This window comes from Anser cygnoides, chromosome 17, assembly GCF_040182565.1.
Source record: "Anser cygnoides isolate HZ-2024a breed goose chromosome 17, Taihu_goose_T2T_genome, whole genome shotgun sequence".
Lineage (NCBI taxonomy): Eukaryota > Metazoa > Chordata > Aves > Anseriformes > Anatidae > Anser > Anser cygnoides.
This window is the reverse complement of record NC_089889.1, coordinates 8,732,179-8,754,180: the sequence shown is the minus strand read 5'-3', so window position 1 is coordinate 8,754,180 and position 22,002 is coordinate 8,732,179. Positions and strand designations below refer to the sequence as shown.

The 22,002-nt window shown below is 44.8% G+C and overlaps 2 protein-coding genes across 24 annotated transcripts in view; one reads left to right on the top strand and one right to left on the bottom strand.

Annotated features, from left to right (window-relative positions):
* TBX1 (T-box transcription factor 1) overlaps positions 1 to 22,002 on the top strand; it is a 183,297-nt gene that overhangs the window by 157,906 nt on the left and 3,389 nt on the right. For 10 of the 11 annotated variants that reach the window (XM_066979133.1, XM_066979132.1, XM_066979130.1 and 7 more), the window contains 2 exons: positions 33 to 133; positions 769 to 1,204. In XM_066979133.1, coding sequence (XP_066835234.1) covers positions 33 to 133; positions 769 to 1,204 — 537 coding nt within the window. Of the gene's footprint in view, positions 1 to 32; positions 134 to 768; positions 1,209 to 22,002 lie in introns of those variants that run through there. The other variant, XM_066979139.1, reaches the window with a different exon arrangement.
* GNB1L (G protein subunit beta 1 like) overlaps positions 14,011 to 22,002 on the bottom strand; it is a 43,117-nt gene continuing 35,125 nt past the window's right edge. For 12 of the 13 annotated variants that reach the window (XM_048063898.2, XM_048063902.2, XM_048063906.2 and 9 more), the window contains 2 exons: positions 20,688 to 20,903; positions 14,011 to 15,755 (listed from right to left, as the gene is read on the bottom strand). In XM_048063898.2, coding sequence (XP_047919855.2) covers positions 15,489 to 15,755; positions 20,688 to 20,903 — 483 coding nt within the window. In that variant the 3' untranslated portion in view covers positions 14,011 to 15,488. The other variant, XM_048063908.2, reaches the window with a different exon arrangement.

The following is a 22,002-nucleotide window of genomic DNA, read 5'->3' as shown; positions in this document are numbered from 1 at the left end:
CCTCCGTATTACTTCTCCCTTCCTTCTTCCAGGCCCAGGAATCACAGACCGGGGGCCCTTCCTCTCATGAGTGCTTTTGCCAGATCGCGGAACCCAGTGTCCTCCCCTGCACACCAAAACGGCACAGAGAAAGGTGAGCACTCCCCGTGGCCGGGCCGACACGTGTGCTTGGGGCCAGCCTCGCTTGCCATGCTGGTGTGCAGCTGCCTGCAGCAGGCACGGCTCCCTTGCTCGCGAGATTTGTGCTACTGTGTATTTTTTAGACAAAGCCAGCCACCTTTTTAGCTTAGCTCCCCCTTCTTAGGTGTAAAGCTGTTGTGCTTAAACAGCTTTGCTGCTTTAGAGAACAGCAGCCTTTTATTTATGTAATGAGTCCCACCTGGGGCTCCTGGGCTGCCAGCTCTGCTTCTCATGGGGCCCGTGCCCTCTCGGCACACCCCAGCAGCGTGTCGGGGAGCTGCCGTCGGGTCACCCAGCTCCCCCTGCCCACCGCCCCCCTCCCATTACACAAACAGCCGAGCCAACCGCGGGCCCCTCTCCCACCCCCCTCCCGCAGACACCAAGGGACGCCTCTATTTATTCAGCGTTGCACAACCGCGGCGATGCCAGGCGTGTCGCGGCCCGCCAGCCGCCGCAGCTCCCTTTGTGGCGGCCGGGAGGTCCCGTCCCACCCTGCGGGGGCCGGGGCCGGCCGGGACGGGGGTGGTCCGGGGGGGGGGGCGGATCTGCCACCTCCGTGCTGACACTCTCCGTGCGTGCCCCCCGCAGACGCAGCCGACGCCCGCCGCGACTACGAGCGGGAGGCGGCCGCCGGGGCCCCGCTGCACGCAGAGGCCGCGCACCAGCAGCTCCTGGCGCGGGTGCTGAGCCCGGCGCTGCCCGGCGGAGGAGCAGCAGGAGGAGGCGGCGGCGGCGGCGGCCTGGTGCCCCTGGGGGGCGGCGGCGGGCGGCCCAGCCCGCCCCACCACGACGTGCGCCTGGAGCCCGGCGAGGCGCTGCAGCAGCACCCCTACAAGTACCCGCCGGCCGCCTACGAGCACTACCTGGGGGCCAAGAGCCGGCCCGCCCCCTACCCGCTGCCCGCCATCCGCGGCCACGGCTACCCGCACCCGCACCACCCGCACCACCACCACCACCACCCCGTCAGCGCCGCCAACGTGTACCCGCCGCCCGCCGGCCCCGCCGCCTACGACTACGGGCCCCGGTAACGCCGCCCGCCCCCCCCCCCCCTCCCCCGGCCCCGCGTGCCGCGACCGTTAAACGGCCGCTCGCCTCAGCCGCCTCCTTCCCGCCTTTCGCTCTCGGCCCGCCCTGCGCGGGAGCTGATAGGTCGGCTCGGGTGATTGACAAGCGGTGGGGCCAGTGGTGGGGCGGAGCTGCGTCCGCTCCGCCGTGAGGAGGCCGGGCTGTGAGGGGCCGGGGGATTGCCGCCGCCGCCTCCCGGCGCTAAGCGGAGCCCTCGGGCGTTGTCCCCCCGCTCCCCGTTCGGAGGCTGAGCTCCCGGGGAGAGGGCAGGAGGCCGGGGGAGCGGCGAGGTGCCGTGCCCGAGGCCGCGCCGGGCGCCCGGCCGCGAGGACGGCGTGAGGCCGGCCGGGGCGGCGGCGGGCCCTGGGAAGGGGCCTCGCCTGCACGAACTGCCGTCAGCCACCCCGGGATCCTCGGGCTCGCTCGCGGCTGGCTCAGGGGGCTCTTGGAGGAGCCTGTCAAAGGACACAGTTTAACTTAAGGGAACACTTTGAATCGTCACTGTAAGAACTACACCTAGCCCGGCCCTGCGTCTGCCCGGGAGCGCTGGGCCTCACCCGGCAGTTCAACCACCACAGCGCTCTGTGGAGCTGTTGAGAGGAGGCCGTGGCCATGAAGCACAGCCACGCGCAGCTCCCCGCTCTCACAGCAACCCGTACCAAGATGTAAAAACTATGCTGGGGGTGGTGGTGGGGAAACCCCGCGGTGTGTTCTCAGCAATAGTTGGTGAACTGGCTGCTTCCAGAGGCAGCCTTACAATACTGCCTTCCTACATCCTTCACTGAGCTCCTGATGCTCTCCCACTGAGAGGTGCCTTTTAGAGGAACAGGGGAGTTTTTCCCCAGCATGCCTCACTCCTTATATTTGGTTGACCCAAACTGCAGTAGCTCCAAAGCACCTATTCTGCATCTACCTGCTTGCTGCATCTTTCCTCTAAAAGCTGGTAAGTACTTTTTTCTTAACTATCTCCTTCGGTAGTCTTTCCTTGCATGTTGGAAAGCTGGGCCTGTTCATCATGGTTTACTGCAGCGATGCGTTTTGAGCAGTTGGCTTGTGTTTTTTGTCAACTGCTTATTGAATGTCAGACATTTTGTCTTCAGAGAAGGTATTGAACAGCTCCTCAGCTGTGTTGGTATACAGTATTATAAACACTTTCCCAATTCTTCCACATGATTCTGTGAAAAGAAGAGGGGATATTTTTCTTTTTGTAAGTCCTCTATTCGTCCATATTTGTGCATTTTCACTACAAACTCTGCAACTGTTTATTGATATCTTTTAAAATATAATCCCTTGCACAGGTGGTAGTGTTAATAGTAATGTTTATTCCGTCTCGCAGTGGGCATTGGGCTTCCAAAACGTTTTGGAAGGATTTAAGAAGGGGTGCAGGATAACATGAATATTTTATGTGTATTTTTTTTCTGTTATAAAAAATATATCTGGATCCATGAAAAAGACTTGTGCAAGAAATATGTATTTTATTTGACATTTGCAGTGAATTGTGAGCTTCATAGTGTCTGACTAAACCACAATTAATGTTCTCAGAAAGGTTGATGTAAAATAGCCTTGTGCTTATTATTGGTCAGTGGGAAAAGGCTCTCTGATGTGCTCTGTTGCTTTGCCACTGTTATTTCAGAGTTTTCAGTTATGATTTGTTATGTGTAAACGGATTAGTGCCAAAGCTTTGGTCAAACGTTTAATGAAGTTGTTATATTTATTATTTCTTTCAAAGATTATACAAATGCTTTTTTTCTTGTTAGTTCCAGAGTAGGGAAAAAGTGAAGACAACCAAAGAGTCATAGCTGCAAACAGTGTAGATAATTGTAGATATTTGTAGATATATGTAGATAATCTTATTACGTTTAAATTGAAAAGACATTGGACAGTGACGTTTATAAATGCTTTTCCTCTTCTTTCCTTCTGCCTTTTTATGTTTGGTTACTTGTGTTTGTTGGTCAGTTTCCTCTGAAGTCTAAACCTCCCCTACCAAATGAGGCCATTTAAATAAGGAGGGATGCTAAACTGGAGTTCGAGGAGTTGTTTACCCTGAGCAAACAGTGAATCTTCCCAGCGATTGCTCCCTCCCTTCTCTTCCCCCAGCTGCTGGTGATCTGTCATTCTGCAACAACATGCAGGGTTGGGGGCTCGAGTTGGAATGGATAAAGTGCGCTTCTATTTGTGTTTGTTAGCACTTGTTTTCTTTAAACATACATAGAGTGCAGCAAGAAGTGCCACTGGCTCTCAGTACACACCTTTTCAAATCTATTTCTCTGCGAGAGCTGAGAGGACTGAATGACCCAAGACACCAGGACTAAACTGTGCTCTTGCAGAAAGTGGTGCAAGGTCCCTGCCTTGGCTGTAGGAAACATAACTCCTTTAGAAGAAAAGAAAATCACAGAACTTCTACTTATGGCTGTGGGATCGCTACCCTATCCTCTGGGTTAGAAGAACCACTACAGGGAGTCCTGTTCTGAATGGGAAGGAGAGAACGTGCAACTGTGTCAAGACTCACAGTTTTAACTGTGAAAATGATATTTCTGCCCCTGTGTTTAAGCCATCAGCTGGCACGGTGCTTGCCTGTATTAGTATTACACTTGTTAGCAGTCCTTTTTATAACATATTTTAGTCCCAAAAGCAAGCTACCTGAGGGCTTTGACTAGCATTTTGTCCTTTCTACACCTATCTCATTGTGTGGGAGTGTTCCAGAGATGGAAAACATGCAGGATTATTCTTCTATCACAACAAACACAAAAAAGCTCGTAACACTGCACATTGGGCAGTAGAAGCCTTACGAAAATCACAGAAAAGCTGTAATGCTTTAATTTCATGTTCCCTGTCAGCCAGTTAGTCAAGATATTTCATGTACAGGCCATGCCTTATTCGTATGTATTGCAGCTTCATTTGAAAAATGACTTTGTATGATTTGGTTACATGTATGTTTAAACTTCACTTAGTACATGCGGTCACCGAGATCCACAGCACATACTTGAAAGAAATCTGCAGCGTTTCCAGACAATACTTCCACTTACGGTTGCCTCAAGTCACACGTAACACTGTATATTTAAAAGCTGCTAGTAAAACAGGCCCAAGCACCAAGGTTACAAGCATCCGTTGTTTCTCCCAAAGAGGGCTAGGGAATAAATTAGCCGTGTGGCTCCATTTGCCAAAGTTACAGGTTGAATTTACTGATTGCTCCAAAGGTCTGAAAAACACATCACACACTCCAGTGGGTAAATAAAGAATTAGGCACTCACAGGTGAAACAAGGGAGATGTTTGCTTGATCACTTACCCAAACAAAGGGGATACCCTAGGGTTTGGGGGATTTTGTTGTTTTTCCTTCCTAGTAAATCTGACTAAATTAAATGTAGGATTAAGAGTGTGGGGGTAAGGCTTCAGTGTGCTTGCAGCGTTCATGCATACTGTTCACATGCTTCATGGATGTTGTTTTTAATTTTTCCTACTGTTCAGGGAGACCCTAGAAATCCTCTGGGTGAATGGTGAAGGGGGTCACTAGTAGGTGCCCCTCAGTCTCCTCGGGGGCTGGGATCTCTTAAGGCAGTTTCAAGCACCCACATGCATGGCCATTGCCAGGAGAGCACCTACTTTGCTTTCCTCCATGCCGCAGTCTGCGGAGCGACCCAAGGACAGCACTAAGAGTGAAACATCATTTTGCAGCCACTAGGCCAGGCTGTGTGAGATGCGGCCTGGGTTTGGTTTAGTCACTGTTTTCTCTGTACGACTGGGGAGCCCTGCAGGTTTTTTCCCAACCTGGTCTGATGGTGAGATCCAGATATATGGCCACAAAGAGTAAATATTCACCTGCAGAATCATCTTTGTGTGTGGTGGGATTCGTGCTTCTCACGGAAGCGCTGATGGTCTTTATGCCCAGACTTCTACCCACCATGAGCAGAGCCCTGCCCCCAACCTTCATAGTACTTAGATATTCATGGCTCTTGCTGGATTTCTGTTTATTTCTTTACCAGGATGCAGCAACCCTGGAGTAGCTTTCAGTGTTCCCCTGTCACTGCTCCATTCTCCCAAATAAAGACATTATAAATGAGGTCCTCTCTGCCCCCTGCTCCTGCCATGGCTCGCTCCCTCTGTGGAGGGAATGTGGGGGGCCAATGCCATGGGACGACTTCCTGCAGCAGCCCCCGCAAGAGGCAGGCCAAGGCCTGGAGCAGAGCCGTGCTGCTGCCCAAGTGGGGCAGGTGCACTCTGCTGGACTGCTGACGTTCCCCCACAGTTCCTCCATTACAGGCTCCCCTTAGCTCAGCAGCCCCCTGTAACCCAGGGCAGGTGTTCTGGAGGACAGGGAGGGTCTCCCACGTGCTGGGGACGAGCTATGGTGCGTGGGGCTGCATGACTCTGGGTCGCCTCTGCTGGTGCGCAGCCCCCCCAGCAGGCCAGCCTCTCCCACCCCAGCAGATGGGCTTCAGCTGGTGATGCGTGGGTAAGGGGCAGTCACCTGGATCTCATCTGAAAGGAATTGGAAAGGCAAGTTCACGTGCAGTGCAAATTCTGCCTGCGTAAAGGGATCCCTGTAGCCATCAGAAGTAAGTTAGGCAGCCATGGGTTGGGTTGGGGCAATAGACGCTGATCACTGCAGCCCAGAGGAGTGTTGGAAGAGCTAACACAGCCGTACCTGCACATCGTGTTTTTGCATCTCTGCCCAAGGAGCTTAACAAGTTGCTGTGAGCCTGCTGAACGTGGCTGGGCTGGAGGGTGGTGAAAGCGGGTGCATGTACATATGTTCTGGTTCGTTTTGCCTTTCCTCCTGTTGTTTGGTTTCGCGACGGGTTTTAAACAAAGTTTTTTGCAGGCGGAGCTGGTGGGACAGCGGGTGCGAGGGGCTGCGGGGTGGTGGGTGCGGGCATCCCGGCACCGCGGCTCCGGTGGCTGAAGGGCAAGCTCCCTCCAGAGGGAAGAGCTGTGCATCGCACGGTTTAGACGGGGAACACCTGGAAAACGAGCCCTTAAGAAAACATCTGCCTAAACTTGCAAATGGACAGCCAGAGAGAAAAATACCGATTTGTTTTGGAAAGCCAGGGTTCTATCCTTAAAGGACACAGGCACGAATAAGGAAGTGTTGTAATCTGTGGGTTAGAATGGGAGGCTAATCAGCCAGCAATAATTCAGCTGTTGCTATTAGCCCATGTTAAGTCCAGCCAGCATAGTGTACAAACTAGTATGTATGTAACGCTTATCTAAACACATACATTTTTTCCTCAATTATTCCAATTCAGTTGATTGGAAAGATATTTAATTTACAAGAGTGTTTCACACTAGATAAAAGCAAGCATACTCACAGATTTCTATTAATGGCCTTTATCATAAACAGTGTGTGCTTATAAAATGTGTTCTCAATTAAAGCAACAGACACCCATTGTCTGTGAGAAGGACTAGTTAGTGTAGCAGAGGTTTGCTAATCTCCAAGCACATTATTCCATACTTTGTTTTTTGTCCAATGCAAAAAGCAAGAGCTGGTTTTGAAGGTATACATCAACGAAAAACGTGGACATGTCCTGTATTCACTATACATGTACATGTGAATTCCTGCTTTTCAAAAGTCCATCTCCCTTCAGGAAATCTATGCAAAGTCCTATATGTGTTGCATATGCTAGAAAAATGCATTTACTCTGCCCCATTAATGGAAATGACCTATTGTAAATTTACCAAAGATACTATAGTTTTATAAATTGGCCACATATGTCTGTGTAATATATTTATTATATCACATTTCATAGCATTTCTGTTTTATAAAATTCGGCCTTGAGTATGTCACATATGTTTTGCATATATGTGCAATAGTCGGCCAAGTATATCCGAGTAAAGTATGATAAATGTGTTCTTTCCATATGGGAAATTAAATGTTTTTCCAGATTTAAAAAAAAAAAAGTTTATGAAGAGCAGCCTATACAAAATAATTACAATAAATCACTCACTTCTATTTAGGTTGAAATTATAAATTTGAACTTGCAACAAAGTGATTAAGAACAAAAGCCAGATAAGTCACATTTAGGACTTAATTTGGTAAGGATACCAAGCAGTGCAATGGTAAAGGGACTGTATGCATTTTCTGGAGTACTTGCTCCGCGGTGTAAAACTGCTGATGCCTGTATAGCAACTCCCAGCTGATGCTCCAGGGGGATGCTGTAGCTGGTAAAGGCCAGCCTCTCATCACCTCCTTGAGAGGATGAATGTTTCGTGGGGTTTACCTCCCTGAGAAATCAAGTGCCCCTGTACGGCTGCTCCAGCCTGAGTTGCAGTTACAGCGCTGTGCAACTCCCGTAGGAGCTGCTCGTCATGGTCGTTGGGCGCTGCGGGAGAAGGGGGTATGCTTTACTGCCGCCAGCTATGCACTCACTAAGGCAGTTCCGTCAGCTCAGGAGGGCAGCACGGTTCTGACGCTGTCGTCGTGCCCTGTGCCTGCCAAACAGGCAGTTGCACAAGTGCCCAGGTACTCGGGCTGAAGTCCCTGGGCTGTGTCTGTAAATTGCAAAAGGAAGTTAAAAACAGAATAAACGACATGTAAAACTTACTGAAGCACATTCATCTAAGGTGCTCGCACTATTAGTTTTTTCAATGGCCTCAGCTTGGCTGATGGACAAGGGCTCTGCTTTGGTGTTTGCTTTCTTGTTCTGCTTCCTTAGTGCTCCCATTGTCCCTCGTTCTGCTGGGCAGCCGCTTCCCCTTCTTTCTGTGCTCGTCAGGGCAGCACTCAGCAAGCAGGCTGTGGAAGGGCGAAGCCTTCTAGCTCCCAACATCTTCAAAGGGCAGGGGAGGGCCGGTGCGAGGGGAGCACAGCAGCCCTCCTCCCAGGCTGCTTTCATTTGAGCACTGCCTTACACTTTTATTTCAGCAAACATGAAGTGAGTCTTTCATTCTATTCTCTCTCCTGCTTGTTGTCAGCTACTTCAAACCAGATGGGCTCAGGAGATAACACTATAAAGACCCAATGTCTCTGTTTAGTGTGATGTCAAGTCTGCATGCCATCAAAATATCTGAGCAAAAGTATCTTAAAGGACAATACTTACCATAAGTATTGTGTTAAAAGCAGCCTAGATGCTTTTCTGTGAACACAGTCTATCCATGAATCACTGAGATCTCATATCGGCAACTTTTTAAGTTACTATCAAGACAAATGCCATGTCCACAAATTCTGCCATGTTTAAAGTTGTAAGGGAGTCCCAGTGCACCAGCCTTCCTCCTACCTATGTCGGAACATGTTTATAGCAAGCAGCGCAACGGGTGCCTGGAAAATGTACCTCCGCGTGCATGAGACACCAGAGCTACGGAGCAGGTCTGGCTCAGCATTTTCATATCCTCTCTATGTTCCCTGATCTGGACATAATCAGGATCAATCATCCCCGCAGCTGGTAGGACAGAGAGATCATTGCTGTCTAGAAAGTGCCACAGGATTTCTATAGTTTTTTTGCTGTTCCAGTTTATGTACACTTTGAATAAAAACTGGGAGGAAACAGCATCCAGCTGTAATCTCAGTTTGATGTAACAGCTTTTTTTAATTAGAACTTCTAATCGAAACAGACAATTGTTAGAACAAATATTTGCATTGCTGTGTCGCTCTCCTGTACGGAGTTGGTCAGTTCTGCTCTGGGCTGGTTCTTCTGCAGTGCATGTGGCTGCTCCGAGAACTCAGTCCCTCCTGCTAGTATCTCCAGTGGCACTGTAACGTTTGGCATTGTGGCTGTTCATAGTAGAACAATAAATATATGCTTCTCTGGGTGAGCACAGGCTCATTTAGAGCTGCAGGTTGTTGTTTACGGGATTTCCTAATGGTCCAACACCTTTTAAAAAGGATGGTGGGAGGGTGACAGCAAGTACGTCTGAAGCTGGTGTGCACGATTCACCTTCTGCTTGTCTAGGTACTTTCCTCCACACTGCCCTTTTCCCAGAAGGTGTCTGGCACCTTGCTGGAGGGGGTTTGCTTCAAGGGTCTTCGTGCGTTTGAGAATCTTTGTAACACCTAATTTTGTAAGGGCATGTTGCTGCTTCTGCTTTTTGCCCCCTCTTCCCATTTCTTTCTCTCTTAGAACACTGAACTGCAAGTCAAATTCCTCTGAGAGAAGTCAGAATAAGGCAGTTACACAGTAATGCTGATAGAACACACAGATACATTTCATACCACTGATCAGATGAGCACAACATTCACAACTGAGAAATTATGTTGCTATGGCCCCCACTGTGTGCTTTAATAATACATTACACTGTCAAAGCTTTTGTGATGGATTGTATTGATGGTGTGAGTCACTAGTAAATGTATTTGGGGGGGTGTCACTAATCTGGAAAAAAAGTTGTAATAGGCTCAGTAAATGTAGCCAATGTCTTAAAAATGCATAGGGGAGTGGGTGGCTCAACCCAAACCTGTTCTTCTGTGCTGTTTGGTAAGGTGGGTGGTAAAAAAAAAAAAAAAAAAAAAAAAAAAAAAGAAGCAGCATGCATAAGAGTGGACGCTGGTCATGTCTTTACTGAAAAGGATGGGAGTATGTGGCGTGGTCAGGGGACAAAGAATCTGCCAGCTTGCTCTGTGCTTCCTTTGGTATTGTTGGCAAGTCTTGCAACTAGTGTGTTTTAATTTAAGTCTATTTAAAATGTGACATTTCTGTCTGCTGTATCTGGTAGGGCAGCACATGGTTTTTGTTGTAGCTAATTTCATACTGTGAGATCCTCAAATGAATTGCCAAAAAATACTATGATCTTAATTCTTGTTAGTTTTCTTCACATTATAAAATAAACCTCCAGCAGCATGCCCCAGAAGAGTAGTGCATGCATTAAACACAGGCAGGCCTACCTGGAAAATTAGTCTAGAAGGGGAATCCAGATTAAAATTCCAGAATACTACAAACAACAGAAAAAGCCATTCCTTCTTTATTCATTGCCATCGCTTTTCTGTTAGCACACGGAATGGTCATGCTTAAATATCAAACCTTATGTCTCAGCGGTGCTTTAACATTGTTGAGTATTAATACAGGCAGTCATGTGCCGTGTTTTATGTAATGATCCATACTTTCACACCACAGACACACAGCCAGAAAAGGAAACACATTGATTTAGCGCTCAGTAATCCCTGTTTAATCCCTAGTCCTTTGGTTTACATCACTAACGTGGCTTCTGCAGTAGTCAGTATTCTATCTTTGTTCTTGGCAGACTGAATTAAAGAAAAGATTTATGAATTTGTAAGAAGTTGGCTTTGTAGATGCATCTTAAATGTGCTAAAAACCAAAGCAGTCCAGAAGCTATTATTGACTTAACTATAAAAATCTGCTCCTTGAAACTCAAACCTTTGCAACAATCCAAGTCAAGCTGCACAGACCAAATTTCTTGGTCTTGCATGAGTAAACCAATTTCTTGGTTTACTCATGCAATTGCATCATATACCGGCCTAAATTTAACAACTGGCTTGTTGCAGGCCCTCAGCCTACTTCCTTTTTCACTCATTATTGGGAATACAATTAATCTTCTCTTCCCTTGCTCATCTACACCTAGGACTGCAATGCTTTATGGCCCACGTACTGATAAGAGAAAGGGGCTGGAACTAATAGATTCATTTGCAGAAAATGTTAGTGGGTCAGAGATCACCATTCATTCCAGTGGTGATAAATATTCCATGTAATTGCTGCACAAATGCTAGTGTTTGGGATTTATTTCTATTAGTTTATGAATACTGGTTGCTTTCTTCCCTCTCACAGTGCCAAAGACAGTGACTCTTGGGAGGAAGCCTTTTGTAATAATTTAGCTGTCATCACCTTCACTCCTGAGTCCTTTAGGCCAGGTACAGGCTAGCCCTATTCCTTTCTGGCAGGTGAGATTCCAGAGCTAACTCCAGCAGCTTAAGGTGGCTCTTTACTCACAACCTTCCTGCTAGCAAGTCAGCTGAAATCTTGACAGATAACCATGCTCACGTTACAGTTGTAAAGAGCTTAAACTTTTTTTTTTTTTCTTGAAAATAGTTTAATTTTCTTGATGCAATCAGACAACTATATTTTACAGTCTGTATAAACATAGACTGTCCTTCCTGCTGGAAATCATTCTGCTTTGGGAAAGTCCAGGTCAGCTCCTTAAGCAAATAAACTTCTAGAAAACTGTAATTCACATTCAAACTATGGTATTTAGGCGCAACTCTAAATCAAACTAACGTAGTCTGGTTGCTCATTTCAAGGAAACTATAATGTGAAAAAAAATAATTTTCCCGTTACTGTTTAAAAGACCAATAGTGATTTACAGTGATAATGAATTAATAGATATAACATGCAGAAGTATTATATGGCTAGTGCTTTGGTAATGGGAAGGGAAGCAAGTAAGTACAGGATGGGTCTGTTCTTGCAAGCAGATCGACATACGTGTCCTTCCTCTTGAAGCTGATGAAATTCTTTACCTGTTTCTGTCTGCTAGTAAGATTACAGATGCAGTTCGTGTCCTCATTTTCAATTTGTGCTTGCAGGACCGAGTTTATTTTTAAATCTATCTAGTCAGACAAACATAAATATTTAACCCCTAGCAAAGGGCAGTTATTTAGATTTGAAAGCACATAGCACATCTTCCAAAAGAGCTATTAGTAAATCTCGGTGTCCCTTGTGAATCTCTGTAATTACTATACACCAACCATGACAGTAAATGGCATTTTTTCAGAGAAAAGAATATACTCAACAGTTTCTAACTCTGTGGCTGTGATCTACTAGCGGTCTTACTAAGACATGGGGTATTAATCCAGTCTTCCGGGGAAGAAGGGAGGTCTGCCACCATGCCAATATTTGCGTCAGAAGTTTTTATAAATGTGGCTGTAAGGTGTGCAGGCCTTCATTACAGCCCCACTTTACATACTGTTTTGAGACCTAGAACTCATGAGGGAAATACTTCTTGGGGTGGCTTTGCCCCAGCCCATCAGCCAGCTGTGCCAGGAGCAAACGCCAGGCTGGGTTGGAGGCTCACGCAGCCCCGTGAGCATTAGGTGCTGGTAACTGGTGTTAAGAACAAGGGGTGTGTTCTGAGCACAGAGCTGCCCTGAAATGCTGGGAAGGTTTGCATCCTAACACCCAGTCCAGTCCTGAAACTGGCTTCTTGCTGCTTGCAGTGCTCTGGTGGCAGAACTGCCCTTTCTTGTTAACAGGAAGGGAGGCGAGAGCGCTCTTCCTTCTCTAAAGGGAGCAGGTTTGGCCATTCTCATTGCCTGCAGTAACCTTTCACTCAAGATGGGCAAGCCCTGGATTTCCTTTCCTTGTCTGCTGGATGAGCATAAAACCTACGGCTGAATTCTGCGGAAATTGCCCAACATTGTAGGCTGCTGTTTGCTGCCATGGAGAAGAGGAATGCTTGCTCCCTCCAGGCTACTCCCTCACCTGCAGTGCTGCTGTGGCGCAGCTCTCAAGTCCATCAGGAAGAAGGGGGGAGGGGGGGGGAAGGAACTCTTAATAGCTAGGGAGAGAACTGAGTGTGGGTTCACAGTGCAGGGATTCGCTGTGTGTCCTCAGAATTGGAATGTTTGTGTTGATTTCTGTTGTTGTTGTTTGGAGTGATATACCATGGAAATAAATTTTGCTCTGTAGCTAAGTTTTTCAGCTGATAGTCTAAAAGCATGTTAGCACAGAACAAAAGGGAATAGTTCAGTTGCAGGGGCCTTCAAAGATCACCAAGTCCAACTGCCTGACCACTTCACAGCTAAAGTTAAAGCACGCTACTGAGGGCATTATCCAAATGCCTCTTGAACACTGATGCTGGGCTCCAGCATCGAGTAGTCCTGTGCCTGTTGTCCAGGTGTCCCAAGGTGGCATTCCTGGCCGTGCTCAAACACCCTGCAGAATGACTGCACCAGCTCTGCCTCTGAACCTCAGGCAGCAGAGGGGGCGGGAGATAGGGTGTAGAGTGCTAATTTTTGACACAGGACACTTAGAGTCCATGCTAGAGAAGGTGCAAAGCTGTCTTTTCACAGCTCAGGACAGTGCCCAGCCACCAGCTTGACAGTAGTTTCAGGGCACAGGCTTTCATCATCTCTCATAGCAAGGTTGTTGATAAAAGGGTGCAGCAATTCGACAGGTGAGAGCAGTGGGCAGGGTGCTCTCCTGAGCAGATGGGGACTTGGGTTCTAACACATCTCATGTGATTTATTTATAATCTAAGTGGCAAGGAGACTAAAACTTAAGTGCTTACCAGTGGCTACATGCTGTTAAGAATTGTGAAAGCTTTCTCATACAGCATAATTGAACTGCGTTCTGTATACAGAGCATGCCCCAAATAGAAGAGGCAGCAGTCTATAGGCTGCCTGACAGGCTTCACATGCGGTGCACTACAACGTGGGACAGCTGAAAGGAGCTCTTCGCAAACACACTATGACAGGTCCCTGGACTACACACGGCAATATTTTCTGTAGTTATATATTCTGTGTATGCATAGAAGTATCCTATTATATCTATATATAGTTATACGCTTAGATTCTGACCAACTTTAAGAAGGGATGGGGGGTGTGTGTGTGTGGAAAAAAAACAGGTTTCTTCCTGCAGCAGGTTTGTGGAGACTCCTGTGTAGTGTAGGCAGCCCCTCCTTTCCGCAGGAGGTGGGTGAATGTGGAGACAGCGCCCTTATCATCCACACAACTGTGTCTGGTAGAAGTAATGACCACCAGCATCTCCACTTGACTCAGGTCACTCAAACTTAGGCTTTAACTTTCAATTGCAGTGTGATCCTCCATGCAGCTACTTAATAGTAAAGAAATAATCAAAGAAACAAATTATTTGAAGTGTCATCAAACTACAAAAGGTGTAAGGCCAAGTTTTATTTAGAAAAGCCTGGTAACAGTATGCTGTTTCTGTGTTGTAATAGCAAGAACGTCAGGCCTGGTGCTTAAGACTTTTAGTTCAACCCTCTGCCTGCAACTCACAGCTGGATAGCAGATCCAGACCTTAATTTGCATGTGTTTTCCGTGAAATAATTTCTGAAATCTTTTGATGTTGCTGTTCACTACAATTCTCGTGACTTTTTCTTTGATGTCCAACCCTGTACAGAGGCAGATTAAAAAATGTTTCCAATAAAATATCAACAGTGCACAGCCTGGACACAAGACACTCCGGTTTGTAAAGCTGTGTTTTAGTCTCTAGAACACCTCCTTTTAAAATAATGCCTTCAACAAATTGGCACTTGCTTAATTGCTTCAGTTGGACAATTGCAACTGCAACTTTGTGACTGAATGCAACAGTAAGCTATCCATGAACAGACTGTCATATGTCTAGTATGTTTTGAAAGAATGCTAATGCTTCACGATTCAGAAAACCTTCTTCATGAATGAATTTCAGTTTCCATGACTGTAGAGATGACAAGTTAATGGATCCATTTGCACAGTGTGGATAAGGATTTATCCATGAAATTCGCCTAAATGCTAATGTGAGTTGTGTAGCTGAATCCCAGACTTGCCATGCTGAAACTTACCCCTAACTCTCCAAGGAGAAGGCGCTAATTGGATTGCTGAGTTTAAATCCTTCAGCTAGTCAGTCTATGGAAAGGATTTAGCACTGGCTCTGTAAAAGGCTTTACATAGCTTTGCAGTGCAGTGCAAGGGAAGGGTTTTTTTTTTTTTTTCCTTTTCTTCTTGTGATTAATTGTGAGGCTTGAGGTGACAGGAGACATAATGAAATTCATAAATGCCAAAGGCCGTCCCTAGTCACATTCCTAGCTGTTGGTTTAAGTTAGAAACTGACAGAAGTGTGAACAAATCAAGGTTGTTCTGATAGCCTTTCAGTTACAGGGAAGAAAAAGTAACTGACAATGAGAAACCACTGGAGGTGGTTTAATGGGTATAAATTCTCACAAAAGTGGTATTTTACAGTGATTCAGATTCCTAGATACATAAATGACTTACAAACAGACATATTCTGCCCCCACAGCTGTCTGAGAGATTCCAGTCCTTTTTCCAGAATTTGGCACAAGTTATTTAAGCAACCTGCCAAAGAAAAGCTGTTGCAAAAACCTGTAGCAGAACTTAAAAGTGACTTGTCCTGTGTCTTTGTTCAAGACTGGCATTGTTCCACTTGTTATAAATTTTTTAAAAAAATAACTCCCCTCTATGGGAAACAAAACTTGCCACATGAACAAGCAGCATAAAAATTAATCTAGCAGTTTCCAGGGACTCTCACTTTAGCCTGGAAATACATTCTACTACTTCCCCACATCCAGGTTTGAATTACAGTGATTTTCTTCACCAATCTTACTCTCCTAGGCCCTGATAGCGCAGACCATGTCACGTCTGTGTATATATTGACCAGATACTTATGCGGTGATCTTTTGAACCAGCTGCGAGCAGTCTCTCACTGGGGTTTTTGTGATCTGAGAAGGACACACAATGGACAGTTGCCGTGTGGTAGTCAAGCACTGCTAAGGGCTTCAGTTTTTTCCAGCCGAAGACCCTGATGCGATGATCCCACCCTGCTGTTGCTAAAATCTTCTTGTCTGGACGGATGGTGATATCAGATATGCCAGCGTTGACAAGTCTGTGTGTTGTGTGAACCTGTGTGAGAAAGTTATAGATGAGCTCTGTTTAAAACCAACAGAAAACAGAACCTTCTGGGACTTCTGAAGGCAGAGTACCCACCCGTATACACACTGGTATCATGCAGATAGTAGGAGCTTTTCACCACATGGTGGACAATGTGTTAGTGAGAACAATTAACTTAACTTGAGCCTATCTATCTCCAGCACCATTCCCTAAAAACAGAAGCATCCCTTTTATGTTTTTTAATTTATATCGCATTTAAAGCTATTTATGTTTGGTCACAAATGAAGCTCTGAGTCAGGGGTGTGAGTTTGAGAATTGCACTATGTGGCTTTGCCTTTCCAGTTATTCTTGCATGAGCTGCCATGTTCAGAGCTATGGCCATGCGTTTTCCCTGCTTTTGCAATATTCCTATGCTGAGATTCTGAGCTGATGTTTAAACTACCTGCTACTTATTTCTACTACTGTGGCCCCTCACAAAAGCCTCAATAAGCTGTGGTAGCATTTACCACAGTCTTGAGAAAGGAATGCTTCCAGGAATTATATTACAGTGTCAGGAAATCTGTAGTTCTAGTACTGCTTCCCCAGAGACTTTTATTTACACCAAATTCCAAGAAGGGGATTACGAACAAGTTATTGATTTCAATCTTGGAAGCCTTTTGTTACTGTTTGGAGACTACTGGGGCACAAGCTTTTGAGGGGCACGATTAAACTGGAGGGCATTTAGCTTCCTTCTTGAGGCACTGGGCACAGGACTTAGCCCTTGAAAAGAAAAGTTTCACTCAGTCATGAGCATCCCCTAAAGCACAGGAAAAACTCCATACAATACAATTTTGCTGTTCTCACCTCAGATAACGTACATTCGTCAGCAGTCTCTCTCTGAAACACATGCAGTGTATGCATCACACTGTGTGGGGGTTGAAATAGCCTAGCTTTGTCACAGTGTGGATGACACCTTTTGACTGTATGCTGATCTTAATGTGCTGTTATTTATAAGCACAACTTAAGATTACAATTGGCAATGACAATTGGCAATGACACATTAATGCTGCCAACTACTAAAGGCTGAATGTGTAACTATCTTGTACCAAAGCTTAATATAATTAAGTTCACGTTTTAATACACTGCATGCTGTCTGCCCTTTTCCTGTGGAGAGAAGGGATGGGAAAACACATTTTTGTCTGAGTAACTTTCCCCCATGATGGACATGCCATGATGCACAGTTAGTACAGGATTCTACAGAATATATTAATTGCAGACTGTGTTAACTATAATACTGAATCTAGAAAACTAAAGACTCCAGAAACATACGTCAAAGTTGGTTTCAGATGCAGCTGAAAAGATCTTGGAATCTTTCAGGTACAAAGCTATAAGCAGTTACTTTTCAACTATATAACGACTCAAACAGCAAGAGATGTGCAAATTCCGTCAGAAAAAAAGGCTAAATGAAACTTGACATGCTTCTTGCCTGCTCCAAACACCCCTATTTTAAACACAACCTGACAAATGTGTCTTCAACCAGTTCAGAACAGGGGACAGCAAATTATGCCTGATGTCTGATGAGCAGCAGAAGGCTGCATGAGGGCCTGGGGAGGGGGACGGGTAGAGGGGAGGGATATTTTAGAGTACTAAAACTTGTGCTTTTTGCTGGTGTGTATTTTCTTCCAAACTCCCCAGTTACTGTATCGCAGCATGGTTTCAGTACGATTTTTGTTGGCATATGTGCACTAGCAAGCAGAGTATCTGTTACATCACCAGCCTGTCAGATGGAAGTAAGATGGGCCTTACTCTGTAACTGAGATTGTTAGCTAATGGCTATAGCCAATCCTGGGTGTGGTGCTTCCCATCATTACTGTCAATTTGGGCAAGATCCATACAGCAAAATCAGGACAACTGGGAGAAGTTGCATGTCATCAGCGTGCTACAACTTGAAAATGAGGCCTATAATGGTAATGCCTTTTGGCTACGGAACATGAGGGAACAGTGGGCATTTGTGCATGATTTGCAAATACAGGAGGTGAGAGACAAAAACAAAGCAGAACAACTTGCTCAAGATACTTGCACCCAGGTGAAATCCTATTGCCAGGATTTGGCCATCCAGTCAGTAACAGCCAAATACTGTATGTAGTCAAATGCATACCAACACTGTTTCCTAACTAGAAAACCAACTTATAATTAAGCAAAGAAAGGAAAAAGCAGGTGACCTGCTTTCAGGCAGTCATGACCAAAGATGCTTACATCTACCAGCAGATACTTTAAGAAATTTTGACATGCTGAAGCCAACAGATAGCCACCTTGCCTTCCTTCCTTAACACATGCCATCTATGATTTTTCTTCTTTATATCTCTCTCCCCCCTACACCCAAACCATATCTTTAAGCCCTATTCTTTATAGAAAACTAGCTGACAGAGCAGCAACTTTAGCTTTAGCATTGGAGGGAAGAACCTCAGCAACCCAACCAACTGAACTTGGGTACTTACTTATATAAATTTCTTTCTTATATATATGTAAAAAGGTGCTTCCGTGATTATCAGATTTCTTAGTTCTCCTTTGTTTATTCACCTGCAGAAGCTGTTTACCTCCTATGTTCTTCTACCACAAATATCATCACTTAATTATACTATCTCAGCCAAATCAGAAAGCTCATAACCAATCCAGTCATTTGCTGACAGTGATGATTTCAGCAATTTTCTTGTAGAAGACAATACACCAGCCTTTCCCCATAGCGATAAACTATGAAGTTACCTTCATCATCTATTCATTGACACACTGGAACACTGCCACTGAAAACAGAGCTGAAGTACCATCATTGCGTCATTATTTCTCCAACGGCAGATAGCTATGCACCACGTTTACTTATTAAAACCTTTTAGAATAAAAATAATGTGCCACTGAATGGCTTTCCAACATCTACCATTACCTAAGGTAACTGGAATGCCAGAAAAAAATTCCCCATCTGGTTTATATTATTAATGCAATAGTGGAGAGAAAAAAAAAACTTAATCTATGTCCTTGACAATCTCTAGTGCTCATATGAAAAATGCATTTTATTAGGGAATTCACACTATGCATGAAAAACAGAGACATTACTTATAGTTTATAATACTTGGAATTTAAATTTCTTCTGAGAAATGCGACTGGCTTTCAGTGTGATGTGCTGAAGATGTAACTGACTCTGCATATCCAGGGAATGTGAACACCCTGTGGAAAACAATAACTGGAATATTTCAGGTGAACAACTTTTTGTTTTTCCCAGGAGCATACCTATACCCCTGCATTACACTTAACTCATAACTGTAATGTGCTGTGGAGAACAGTATTTTCTTTGAATTTAGGAAAATGCCATGCTATAACTAATATGAAGGAACAGCTTCCTTTCCAACACAGTATTTGAAGCCTTAAGGCTATCATGGTGTCCGATTTCTGACACCACAGCCGTAGGAAACTAGTCACAGTACTGAGTTTTACTTAGCTGCTCACCTTCCTCCTCCTTCCCTGAGCTATGGCCTCCACGTGCAGGTGGGTGCCAATAGGGACAGAAAGGCCAAGGGGCTGCTGGGGCAAACGTGACAAAACCAAACTGTGACAACTGTGTACCGTTCTTGTTAAACTCTTCATCACATTTGCTTAGAACTGCTCTACTAAGTTCAGAGTCTAGAGTCCCTCTTTTACTTCATGTCTTATTGCATGTTAAAGTTCAGACTTTCTCCTCAGGACCTGGTGAGCACTTTGTCCTCCAAACTTCATCTTGGTTGCATACGCCATTCATACACCATGAACTGGAGTCCTACTGGCAGACTGAGCCTTAAGTGCTAGTTCTCTGGTGATACCTAACAGACCATATGTCGTCATAGTGTCCCACAGGTGATGTGTCATTGTCAGCTGCCCATGAACTTGCATTTTTTCATGTAACTCTGTTCAGAAAATGGCATTAACTCAACACACTACCAAAAAAAAAATCCCAAAAAGCTGCAAGCTGTAAGAGCAATTATTTTTCTTCCATGAATTGGTATATCCAGTGACTCTCTTCTTGAGAATGATGCAGGGGCACACAGGGGCTGCACTTCATGTCCTCTTCACTGTGTGTTATGGGGACAACTACCACTTAAAATAAAAATTAAAGCACTTAGCAGTAAAGGGGCTATGGATAGGCCATTTTCACTTTCATGAACCTTTATTTACACCATTCATTTCCACACCTAGTTAAAACCTACTTAACCCCTTGGCACTGTTGGAACACTTGCTAAAGTTGTCTAGATTAAGTGATATTTATTGCCATTCACTAGCATAGACTGAACTGGTAATTATGAGACCTACTTCTGAACCAGCTATTCCAGGTATGTGTAGCTGAGATATAAACTGATATATCCAATTAACTCATTTTCCCTGTCCCTGGCTAGGGCTCTGCAAGTACAAAAGGAAGCTAGTTGCCTAGACCTCATGCCCTCTTGGTGCTAGCTGGGCTATGCCTCCTCTTTTTGTTTGTGAAGTATTTAATGGAATATTTCTGTCTTTCCCACAGCAGAAGGAAAGCTCTATCCATTCAAGCAGAACCTTTGGAAAAGTAATCCTTTGTTTCTCATTTTTATAAGTCATTTATAATGTTCAGGACATTCTGAGAGCTGGATACTACTAACATGATAAATGAAGATATAGAGGCAATGCCATGAGTAATGCTAGGCCTGTGTGCCTGTTGCAACTTTGGTAAAACCAGAAACATGTGAGAGAGGGTTGGTGGGTTTTTTTGTGTTTTTTTTTTTTTTTTTTTTTTAAATCCTCACCATCTTTTGCTAAGTCTAGTCACATAGCACAAGCATTCTAACCAGTCTGTGATTAATTAGCCAGAGATCTGCAACAACTCTTCTTCATGACTAAATATTTTTTTTAGTCTATCAAACTGTTAGTGCAAAGTGGGATAAATGACACTAGAGGGCCAATGATGCTGACCTGGAGGTTCTGTTGCTCATTGAGGCTCCAGATGCTGAGCACCTTTTCAGATGAGCCTGAGATCCCCTTGGCCTTCTCTGAGTCAAAGTCAAGGCTCATCACTGGTTCCTGGTGGCAAAAAAGTTGGCTCAACACTTTTCCCATTGACAAATTCCAAAGGACCACTGATCCATCTTCATAGCCAGACAGAAGCAACGGTTGGGAATCACAGCTGATCTGATAAAGAAAAAAGTAAAATTGTTTGAAAAGTGAATAGTATGTTAAGAAAATTATCACCCCCAACTAGGTTTTAGTTCAAGCACCAATAAATGAAAATGCTGACTGGTATAGATGTGAAAAGTTTAGAAACCTGAATATTAATGCTACCATTAATGACAAATCTTAGTAGTCCATCTGTGTTTTTACAAAAAATGTTACCAGGTAACTGCTAACATGCACGTATGGCGTCTGTATTTATGTATAAACTTACCTATTTGATACACATACTCTGTATCTAACATATACATATATATACACATACAGAAAATTACTGAAAATCCAAACTATTGCCATTTATATCACCTGAAAAAAGACTCCCTGAAGTCTTCAGAAGCTTTCTTCATGGCCTAAACTTCACTTGTGCTCCTTAAAAAAAAGGAATTATTTATTCATGAAGTAATGATGCTCTAAGTACAATTTATTTATTTATTTATTTTTGCTATACAAAACCGCATGGCCACTACAAGAAATGCCATGCTTGAAGAGTCCAGTTTCACATCGCCAAGGGTAGGGTTACTCATACGGCTCATTTACCCAAGTGCACGGCAGTGCTTAAAAGTAAACACTGATCCGTTCTTCAGGAATCTCTGGGTGAGTCACCAAGGGGTTAACAGGCTCCCAAGTCCCACTGTAACCAATTGAAAGCTATTTTGATTAATGATGTCACAGGCCAAAGGGCATGGCACCCTGGGCAGACACCTAATTTATTTAAGCCTCTGAAATAACTCAAAGAAGGGAACATTACTGGATTACATGTCACACTTAAGGAAAATATTCATCATTGCTCCAGCCAAAAGACTAATGACCCTGTAAGCAGTAACTGGTTATGTGAGTGAAGATGCAAATCTCTAATGAAAAGAAACTAAAAAATAGCTATCTGTTAATACCAGTTATTTCTTTAACAGGAGAAAACCCACCAAAATAGACAGTGGGACTACAACTACCTCTTGCAGGGACATCTTAACCTAAGAATTGCATCCAATAGCTTATTCAGGTATTTCCAAACCCTGTCTGATCCTACAGGGTTCCGTTGTTTGGTATTCAATTCAAAATAAAG